This window comes from Nilaparvata lugens, unplaced genomic scaffold (assembly GCF_014356525.2).
Source record: "Nilaparvata lugens isolate BPH unplaced genomic scaffold, ASM1435652v1 scaffold6739, whole genome shotgun sequence".
In the NCBI taxonomy this organism is placed as follows: domain Eukaryota; kingdom Metazoa; phylum Arthropoda; class Insecta; order Hemiptera; family Delphacidae; genus Nilaparvata; species Nilaparvata lugens.
This window is the reverse complement of record NW_024092490.1, coordinates 1-11,984: the sequence shown is the minus strand read 5'-3', so window position 1 is coordinate 11,984 and position 11,984 is coordinate 1. Positions and strand designations below refer to the sequence as shown.

General features: G+C 34.2%; 1 protein-coding gene across 1 annotated transcript; it reads left to right on the top strand.

Moving 5' to 3' along the window:
• Positions 1-202: 202 nt before the first annotated feature.
• On the top strand, positions 203-11,506 carry LOC111052680 (high-affinity choline transporter 1; the record flags this gene model as incomplete). The annotated part of the gene is made up of 3 exons (XM_039445366.1): positions 203-370; positions 5,809-5,916; positions 11,351-11,506. Coding segments are annotated over 3 exons (432 nt in total), but the record flags the coding sequence as incomplete, so codon positions are not given.
• Between the last annotated feature and the right edge of the window lie 478 nt (positions 11,507-11,984).

Here is an 11,984-nt window from a genome sequence, read left to right as displayed (position 1 = left end):
GAACCATACCTTGTCTATATGCTGTTTAAAAGTCATGGAGGCAAAGCTACGGGACGCGTAGGCCTACTGTAGGCCTATCTGCCATACGCTTGAATAAAATAGGTACGCTAATAAATCGTTATATAATAAATTGATAAGTATTATTATCAGATAAAGCTTGTCCAAATCATCCAATGACAATATTTTCTCATTTGTGTTGCAGAGATGATCAACCTTTGGGGTGTGGTATCAGTGGTGATATTCTACCTCCTCATTCTAGGAGTGGGAATATGGGCTGCCCGCAAAAAGGAGTCGGGCAACAATTCCGAGGAGGAAGTTATGCTGGCTGGCAGGTCCATTGGCCTCTTCGTCGGCATATTCACTATGACAGGTACGTCATATTATTAATAAAATATTATATTCCTATCATTTTCTATAATAAAATGAAGGAAAGAACCGGCTTATACACGTACGGGACAGGAAAGACCTGAATAACGCATCATAACGTCTGGAACTACTGGACTGATTAACTTGAAATTTTCCATAGAGATTCTTCATTTACTAAGAATGGTTATAGGCCTATCTCGAATTCTCCAAGATTCCAGTAGATCAAGTTTTCAGTTCGTCAAGTCTTTAATTGGACCCTTCCGGAGCTCGGGCTACTTGCTAGTCTATGATATAATAATTATGGAAAGAATTAGGCTAGCTTTTGAAAGTACGGGATAGGAAATTCACGAATGACGCATCATCATGTCTGAACTACTCAACTGATCAACTTGAAATTTTGCTTAGAGGTCCTAAATTACCGAGGATGGTTATAAGCCAATATCAAATTCTTCAAGATTCCAATAAGTCAAGCTTCCAGTTTGTCAAGTTTTTAATTAGACCCTTACAGAGCTCGCTTTACTTGCCAGTCTATGATATAATAATTATGTAAAGAATTGGCTTTTACAAGTACGGGATAGGAAACTCACGAATGACGCATCATCACGTCTGAACTACGCAACTGATGAACTTGGAATTTTCCATAGAGATCCTTAAATTACCGAGGATGGTTATAGGCCTATTTAATATTCATCAAGATTTCAGTAAATACAAGTGTTCATTTTGTCAAGTTTTTAATTGGACCCTTACGGAGCTCGGTTTACTTGTTAGTCTATGATATAATAATTATGGAAATAATTGGCTTTTACAAGTACGGGATAGGAAATTCACGAATACACATCATCACGTCTGAACTACTCAACTGATCAACTTGAAATTTTGCTTAGAGGTCCTAAATTACCGAGGATGGTAATAAGCCTATTTCAAATTCTTCAAGATTCCAATAAGTCAAGCTTTCAGTTCGTCAAGTTTTTAATTAGACCCTTACTGAACTCGGTTTATTTGCTAGTCTATGATATAATAATTATGGAAAGAATTGACTTTTAAAAGAACGGGATAGGAAATTCACGAATGACGTATCATCACGTCTCAACTACTCAACTGATGAACTAGAGATTTTCCATAGATATCCTCAAATCACCGAGGATGGTTATAGGCATATTTTTAATTCTTTAAGATTTCAGTAAGTCAAGTTTTCATTTTGTTCAGTTTTCGATTAGACCCTTGCGGAGCACGTGTTACCTGCCAGTTTCCAATAAAGAATACTTGAAAAATAGTTCACCAGGTAACGGGGTTAACAGCCGAAGCTAGTTTCCAGCAATTTGATGAATTTGTGTGTGTAACGATTTCCAATATTTTTGTTCAGAATGGATTACTATATTCCAGTATTCACTGTGGATAAATAATACTATGTAACCTTCAGTAGGGTACTACACAAAATATGAGAAAATACTTCGGTTTTTGCTGAGAGAGACTTTTGGAAGTTGTGAAGTTCAAGATATGAAGCCAGTCTGTAAAGACACGTGAATGATTTGAGTTGGATTCAATTAAACTTTGCACAACAAAAGTTAATTTGAACTTACTTGGTCCAACTTTACTAAACTTGAATGGACTCTCTGCAAGTGATCAGAACAGGCACAAAACTCTCGATAAACGTGATTTATCACAAGTCACAACATGATACATATGTGTTAAGCAATTAAGTGAAGATACTGCTTAATTGACTAATCGACTCTGATAAAAATTAGTGAACTCAGATTCAATACAATCAAAGACAATACAATTAACAAATAAAGTAACTCAATGCAAGTGAGACTTAAATTTCACAAGACAAATAACATTTTAACAACAAAACACACATCACTTAAATTATGTATTAAGATAAATGAAGATATGATACATGTTGAAATAATTTGGTTTAATCCCCAGTCAAGGCAGGAACCCACCAATAAAGCCATACCAATATTATTATTAACTCAAATTCAATACAAGTGGATAGCTTAGTATAACAAAAGTATCTTACGTCACATGGACGGGAAGGGCCTTTTGTAGGCGAGAATGATGAATTCTAGTCGAGTCGTTAGCCAAGACAAGAATTTCATTCGAGCACTGCAAAAGACATTCACGTCCATGTAACGTACACTATTACAGATGGAATTAAATAGAGAATGCATTTATTCAAATGCTGATTATATATAATTATTATTAAACGAAAATCCTAAATAAATGCTGTAAATCACCCCGAAGACTTCTGCTATTTTTGGATAGTAGTTCTCATCGAATTTCCATCTAGCTGTTAACCCTGTTGTCAATGTCTGCAGTTGCAGAAGTCTTCGGCGTGATTTACAGCATTTATTTAGGATTTTCATTAAATAATAATTATACGTACACTATTTTTTGTCATAATAATCTAAATAAGAATGATTGAGAAATAGAAAACATTACCTGCTTGTGCTGAAGTTACTACATGCATTCTATAAACATAACCTAGTTCAGAAATTCCGAATCAGGAATTTTGTGGAAGTTGACAATACTTCCACCTGGAGCGCTGAAGGTGTTTTTTTTTGTAGCTGTTTTGCTGTTCCTATTTCGGAACTATGGTGAGGTCCACGTTATAATGGCAGTGTTTGATTGGCAATGGTTTTGCTATCCTTGTCTATCATTCAACAAAACGGATAGCGCTATCTCTTTCTCGCTTTGCTCTGTTGCCAGATCGTCTTTCAGGAATGTAGAATTCATAATCAATTAAGAAGATATTTCAATTTAATTATAAAAATTCATTATTAAATTATTGAAAATATAATTTCTCGCTTAATAAAATATTATTGATTATTTCGAATGAGAATGAACAATTAATATTACATCAGTAAACCTGTATCAGCTACTGTCTATAGAAGGCATTGACAAGACGGAGGATCGGCAACGTTGTTCTCCTATCTTCCTTCACTGCCATTATAACGTGGATCTCACTATAAAAAACATACTCAACTGTGAAGAAAACATATGGTCTCATTACAGTAGAGTATGCTGTGATGAGAACTATAATTATGTTTAATTGTTCTGCAAACAGCTGTTTACCGGCTTGATTTCATGCATGGAAAACAGCTGAGATTGAATGACTATGACAAAAAAAGTTACTTGATGCTAGTTAGTATAACTAATTTCTATATGATACAATCCATAATTATTATCTACAATATGATATGGCTCGATCAAGAGACAAGATACAATACAACACAAATCACAATAATACGCAATTCAATACTTTTCTTTCTCTCTCATGGCTGACTCTCAAATCCTCCATCTACATCCAGCTATGTCTGAATCCGTAATCTGTGGTTACATGCATTTACAAATCGATACAAACATTATAGTCCACAAATTACACAACATTCCAGACAGACATTACACAACTCAAATGATGATTGTTATCCCCATTCTTTTTTGAGGGATGTTTCAATACCTATTTCAGTAATAATTGTTATTTTTATTCAAATCTGCAGGGGTGGAAATTCTATTCAGAGTATGTAACTGGGTCACGCCACAGGAATAAACGAGAGACGAGGCCTTCTGTGTCATTCATTGTTTGTGACGTTATGTAACAAGCTTTTAAATCAGCGATTGATCGGTTCAGTAGAATTTACATTAGTCAGGTTTACTTGAATTCAAATGTTTATACAACATTTGAGTTAGATGGGCGATTTCGAAAATTGGAAGTCAATTTTTAATAACCTCGAGAGTATTCACTAAAGAATTTATGAAATCGAATTATTATTATGATTATTCGTCCAATTCATCACCCACTGAAGGGGTATTTGGATATGTCGATAATTTATTCAAATCAAGTCCTATTAACTATTTTTTATAGCAAAAATACATAAAATATATACATAACAATACTGAGCAGCCTACCTCATCTCGTAATGTGCTTCAAATCCATCAATTGAGCATGCACAAATGCATAAAAGCTGCTCCTCCATCAGTAATCTAAATTTACGTCCTGTATGTTCTTGTATGGTAGCTGGTGATTTATTGTACAGTCGAATCCCATCATTCTTTATTCCTCTCTCATAATCTTCAATTAATTGATTTTGAATTTTTCTTCTCACTTTTCATACTTGTATTTGTATTGCATTCAGTTGTTTTTAAACTTTCTACATTGGCTGACAACTGTATGTATCTCATTGTCCCATTTGTAGGTTGATTGTACCATAGACGAAAGAAAACATAAGAATATATACAATGTTTCAAATTTCTCGCCAATTTTTTGTCAGCTCATGTAGATTACTGTCGAATACTGTCTATGATTGATGTTTTGGCTGGGTGAGAATGTGAGAACGGCACAGTGTGAGAGACTACCAGCGTCACATAGCTTAACGGAAAAAACTACTAGGACTATCGGCTTGAGTTTGACAGTGAATTTCGGTGCATAAACGCCCTATACCATGCCATATTTCCTGATACTATCTTTGCTCTAGGACTTCAACATTCAACATTCAAGATGCAGCCAATAGTTAAACATGTTCAGCTTGAAAACTTGAAAAAGGGTACATAAGTAAAGTGAAATTCCTGTTCTTGTGAACTTGACTTAGTTTGAAAGAAGTAACTTGGAAATCAGTAAGTTTGAAATCATTCAAGTATTTTCAGGCACCCTAATAATAGAATGAAATAATTGTGCTGAAGAAGTGGATGCTAGGATAATGTCCAGGAATAGGTTCTATTTCGCCCTGCAGAATATCATCAGGTTCAAGAATGTGTCAAAAGGAAGGCAAATAAAAATTTACACAACAATTTTAAGACCAATAGTGAAAATATGAGGCCGAAGCTTAAACATTAACTACAAAAGAAGAAGTTCTGCTACAGAGATAGGAAGGAAAAATTGGAGCAATCAAGGAAAATGAAATATAAAGGATAAGAACAAACGAGGAACTAGGAAGATTGTTCGAGGAGACTAGTATTTTATCTGTTGTGAAAAGTATGAGATGGGCTGGTCATGTGCAGAGAATGCCGGGAGGGAGGGTGCCAAAAATGGTGGTGGAAGGCAAACCCGGAGGAAGAAGACTACGAGGAAGACCAATAAAGCGATGGGTTGACGATGTGGAGGAGGATTTGCGAAGACTGAGTGTAAGAAGATGGAGAAGAAGGATGTGGAATGGAAGGATGTGGTTGTGAAGGCTAAAGCCCTACATGGGCTTTAGTGTTAATGATTATGATGATGAAAATTGATTCCAATTTTGCAAAAAACATTCATTGAAATTTGTTGAATAGGAATTGATATTGTGGAATTTTGGAATTTCTTCTTTGCAAGATTTCCAGTCCTTAATTTTTTTCACAAAGTAAATTTCAAAATTTAGATGGTTCAAACATACAGAAAATATCTCACATCATTATCAGTTGAATAGGAAATTTTCACTGGAATGAAATTGTTTTGATCTTGTTTTACAGCGACTTGGGTGGGAGGAGGTTACATCAACGGCTCGGCTGAGGCTATCTATACGACGGGGTTGGTTTGGTGTCAGGCACCCTTCGGATATGCTCTCAGCTTGGTTTTTGGTGAGTTACAACCGTTTATTTGTTATACTCTGTATTACAACTCTTATAACATGTGGTGATTTTTCAGTGAATAATCTACTTTATTCTCATTCTCATATTACTTCATATTCTCATTCTTATAACACTAGTAGTTCTGTGAGAAGTAGACCTCACGCAGCTTTCTCATACACAAGACATCTGATGTCACCTGTTTGAAATGTTAACAAACTCAGTTCACGTTCGAATTTGTATTCCATATAATAATTCATCTAGTTCCGTGATACTCTTTCCATCTGATGAAAATATTTCTCAAATATTTTTTTTTAATCAAAAATATTATAATTTCTTCAGCATTACTCAGTTCATTTGATTATTTTTAATCACCCATCAAATCTGCTTTTTCAAATGTGAGAATATTGATACTGATGGACTCTTATAATAAACTATGAATGCGAAACAAAATATTGAAACCATAGACCTTGTATATAGAAATATGAGTGTGGCTCCTCCACACATGTGTATAATGTATTTAATGAATAATCCACTTGTCAGCTGATTGATTATGAATAATTCTATAGTCTGATTAATCCTATTTCCAAGTAGATGATATACAATTATAAATAAATATTATAGTGAATAATAAATAATTATAGTGATATCGGAGTATGGAGGAATTGATTTTCTTTCATAGTATCCTTAAATTGCAGAATTTCAAAAATACTCTTGTGTATACATCGACGCGCAGTTGGAAAAGCAATATTCCTGTCAAATCTCATCGAATCCTACCAATGCGTTTGGCCGTAAATGCGTTACATGCATACATACATACAGACAGACAAAAGAAAATCCGAGTTAAAACATAGACCTCACCATGTTCGGTCAATAAGATGTGGTTGGTTTTGTGTAAATAGTCGATGGAAGAAATTTTCTTAGGGCCAGTTTCCGAGCTCAGGATTTAGTTAAGTTCTCGATTTTAAACAGCTGGAGTCAGTTCTCTGAATCAATTTTCTGATTTCAGCTATTAGCTGAGTCTGGAACTCGGAAACCGGCCTTTAGATTAGATTAGATTAGATTAGAGCTCTTTATTTATGTATGTTACAATATATACTGGCTTATACACTAATTTACATTAAATGACGGTAATGCTAATGTATTATTCAACGAATTTTACAAAGTAAAAAATTAATCAATGAGAATAAAGTTGAATGCAATTGTAATAACGATAATATTAAATTGTAATGTAAATTTATAAATCGGTGATGTTTCAACAAGTAATTGTCGATTCTTTAAGAAGGATATAAAATAATATCCCTCCCATCAACACATGACCGGGTTGTAATGGAATATAGCTGTTGCGAATATTATAACTCGAAGTAATGTTAAAATGAGAAACTCTACTTAATAAGTTAAGATAACTAGATGATTTGAATCTTAGATTTATTGGATGAATTAATAAGATGAATGATTAGAGCCCTTAGAGAGTGGATTCAATAATATTATTGAAAGTCCTGTATTTATGTTAATATATAATATTAATATTTTAATGGAAGGTGAAGTCATTCCCTGATCACAGTGTGGGAATAACTTCAAAGTTCGGTTCATTGTTGTGTGAAAGTAGAGATAAATGTTAACCTTAAAATATTACACTGGGGGGTACCTCTCCCCAAACATATTTATTATTTGAGTTCTCCCTCCTTCGAAACAGAGTAATGGGATATTCCAGACCTATGTAGATTCAATTTGCATTATCCTGATGTAATAATAATGATAATACTGAGGATGATGCCCACATAAGCTTTGGCTTGTGCGTAGGTGAATTGTCTCATTGGCACTGAATGTTGGTGTACCAGTGACGAGAATCATTCATGATTTTTATGTGAAATGATGACCGTTTGTACTGAATCCTACTAAAAATCGATTCTCGCTGTCCAATATCGCTAAGTGATACACTCAGGTTTTCTAGTACTGAACTAATACAATTTCCAGTGATAGAGCTCTTACAATTTTTATGATTACTGAAATGTTTCTCTACCTTACCCAACATAAATATAATTATAGGCAGAGATAGAAAAATATGCTTCTCTTCATCACTCTCTTCTTCTTCTTTTTCTTCTCCATCTCCTCTTCTTCTTCTTCTTCTTCTCCTTCTTCTTCTTCTTCTTCTTCTTCTTCTTCTTCTTCTTCTCCTCCTGTCTTCTTCTTCGTCTTCTTCTTCTTCTCTTCTTCTTCTTTCTAGGTCTTTCTTCTTTTTCTTCTTCTTCTTCTTCTTCTCCTGTCTTCTTCTTCTTTTTCTTCTTCTTCTCCTGTCTTCTTCTTCTTCTTCTTTTCCTTCTCCTGTCTTCTTCTTCTTCTTCTTCTTCTTCTTCTCCTCCGTGCTTCTTCTTCTTCTTCTTCTTCTCTTCTTCTTCTTCTTCTTCTTCTTCTTCTTGTCTTCTTCTTCTTCTCCTCCTGTCTTCTTCTCTCTTCTTCTTCTTCTCTTCTTCTCTTCTCCTGTCTTTTCTTCTTTTTTCTTCTTCTTCTTCTTCTCCTGTCTTCTTCTTCTTCTTCTTCTTCTTCTCCTGTTCTCTTCTTCTTCTTTTTTTCTCTTCTTCTCTCCTGTCTTCTTCTTCTTCTTCTTCTTCTTCTTCTCCTCCCTGTTCTTCTTTTCTTCTTCTTCTTTTCTCTTCTTCTTCTTCTTCTTCTTCTTGTCTTCTTCTATTCTCTTCTTCTTCTTCTTCTTCTCTTCTTTCTTCTTCTTCTTCTTCTTCTTCTTCTTATTCTTCTTCTTCTTCTTCTTCTTCTTCTTCTTCTTCTTCTTCTTCTTCTTCTCTCTTCTCGCTCATGGTACCCTCTTCTCTCTATATAGTTTATTGCTCTACTGTTTGCATTTATGAGATTACCAATTATTTACTGATATTAGAACCAGAATAGGAATTTTACAAACTCATACCCAGTTTAGTATTATAGTACACGAGTCACCAGTAAAACTCGATCATAATATGATTAATAAAACGGCCAAGTTAAGCAGTAAAATAAGATTTTCTTCTATTTTGGAAAGATCTAGTTTGAAAGTGCTGGGAAATTTCTGAAATAGTTCCCAGGAGTTTTGATTTGTTCCTAATGATTGGGTTCACCAGGGGAGGTTGTAAATTAATCACTTGAAATGCGATAAAAATGGGGATATGCATGATACATTTTGAACTGATTTCTCAATGAAGCAATTCTGAAACACAAGAAGGGTGTGAAGTCCATTGAGTGGACTCTATCAGAACTTCTATAGTGAGGTCCACGTTATAATGGCAATGGAGAAAGATAGGAGAACAACGTTGCCTATCCTCTGTCTTGTCAATGCCTTCTATAAACGGTAGCTGATACAGGTTTATTGATGTGATATTAACTGTTCATTCTCGTTTAAAATAATCATTTATATTTTATTAAGCAGGAAATCATATTTCAAAATGAATTTTCATAATTAATATGGAATATTTTGTTAATAATTTATCAATTCTAAATTGTTAAAAGACGATCTGGCGACAGAGCAGAGCGAGAAAGAGATAGCGCTATCCGCTTTGTTGAATGATAGACAAAGATAGCAATACCATTTCTATACAAACACTTTCATTGTAACGTGGACCTCACTATATCAGAAATTGGAGGTTCCCTAAAAAATAAGGTTTAGCCTTGAAAATCCAGTAATCTGTGTGCAAGAATCGATCCCAATAACATTTGTAATAAATCTTTTCAGGAAGAACAGAAAAATATTCAGTGTTCTTGAACTGTTAACTTGTTTTGATTAGGTTCAAATGATTAGAATCTAAAACAAGTTTAGCCTACCACTAGCATTATCAACGTTTAACGCTAAACTAGGTTTACTTGTATAGATACGGTTGCATTTATCATAATGAGTTTCATACGGGGTTTAAACGAAAAGATGACATTAATTCTCCGTTTAAACCGAGCAAAGTGTTCATTGTATATTTCTTATCGTTTATTTATAGCACACCTAGAACGCTACAATATTGTTCCTAATTACATTTGACATTGAACAATAATTATCTTGAACAAGTAATGTGTGGTCACTAAGTAAGCATGCAATTGTAGCGTGTGTGTCTTGGAATAATCTTGAGATCTTGGAAAATAATTCCAGCTTTTCAGTCAAGCTCAAACTTAAACACTAGTTCACACTAGTAAACTAATGCAAACTATCAGTTAACTATTAGAGCACACCCTTGTAGTTACAAGATAAAAATATTCATTAAAAATTATTCTACTGTTATCATGATTATTGAGGTTGAAGTTCTGAAAAATAGTAAAGTTGTAAGCAACTCATGATTTATTTCGAATTTGACTATTGTTTTAACATTCAACATATTTGAAAATTTCATACCCGAATATTAAACAATATTTGAATAATAAAAGATTGACATCGAAAGGGTTTCTTCTAATTCGCAAGATAGAAGATAATTCATTCATAAGCCGGAAATTATTAGGCCTTTTTTGTTAACATCAACAACTTGGGAGAAAGAGAAACTTCACGTGATACCTGCTGCCATCTACTGATAGAATTTAGGAGTTAAGCTTGCTTTATCGACCAATCAGGAAAAACTGGGAGACTTTGTAGGCGTGGCTCTAATAATTTACTCGTACTTGATTGGTCCGTCGTTCCTATAGTGAGGTCAACGTTATAATTGGCGTGTTTGATTAGCAATGGTATTGCTATCCTTGTGTATCATTCAGCAAAGCGGATAGCGCTGTCTCTATCTCGCTTTGCTCTGTTGCCAGATCGTCTTTCAACAATGTAGAATCAATAATTTATTAACAAAATATTTCATCTCGATCATGAAAATTCATTATGAAATTATTGAAGAATAGGTATAATTTCTTGCTTAATAAAATATGATTGATAATTTTAAACGAGAATGAACAGTTAATAACATCAATAAACCTGTATCTTTAGAAGGCATTGAAAAGACAGAGGATAGCTCGTCTATAGAAGACTACCATGAAAATATAATTAATAAAATATTGATAATTGAACGAGGATGAACAGCTAATAATATCAATAAACCTGTATCAGCTACCGTCAAAAGAAGGCATTGACAAGACAGATGATAGCACGTTATTGCTTCTTCCATATCATATTATCCTCTTTCAATCATCGCCAGACTTTCGTTATCCCATCGTTCATTCCAGGAACCACTTACTTAATTCATCCATTTTCTCTCTAATTTACAATGAATTCCCTCCATCTTCACTTTTATTCATCTAGTTTTCTCTCAAATTCACAATGAACACCTATAGTTTTTACATCGTATTTCTATTTCTTATTGAGCCCCTGTCTATTGTAACGGCAACGCTGTTCTCCTATCTTTTTTCGGCTGCAATTATAAGGTGGACCTCACTGTAGGTTATTTGTCATTTCCACGTCATTTTTGTGAATGCTTTCTATGTTCTTCTGTCGTTCTAATTATTGCAGGTGGTATCTTCTTCGCCAATGAGATGAGGAAGCAGGGTTACATCACCATGTTGGATCCTCTTCAAGACACATTTGGTGGCAGGATGGGAGGTCTTCTCTTTTTGCCAGCTCTGTGTGGAGAGGTCTTCTGGGCTGCTGGCATTTTCGCTGCATTGGGTAAGTTCGACTCTGACTAAAAATTCCTTATTGGGATTTGTTTTTCGCCAATTCTTGATTCTGAAGATTTCTTTCAGTTTAAAAAAACTACTATCAAAATTACTCTTGTTATCATATAACTCCATGTCGCTACTTCATAGTCTTACAAGCATTTTTGAAAATCAATTCTTAATGATTTGGGGGAGTTCTATTTTCATATAAAGTGATTGATAAAGTTTTCAAAAAGTAAAACAAGGGCTTCAATTACGTGGTGTGAATTAGCATCCATCTGAACTTACATTTTTCGAATGAATGAAACTCAATATTATTGTGAAAAGAACGTAAGGTGTTTTCTGCTTCCATAACTAACTTTTATTCTTATTTTACCGAAATATAACGCACTCTTTAGAAAGCTCCACTCTACAAAAACTCATGTCTGGTTCGAAGACACGATTTCTCTGATGGTATTCTATTATGTTGGATGATTTTAATTATCAAC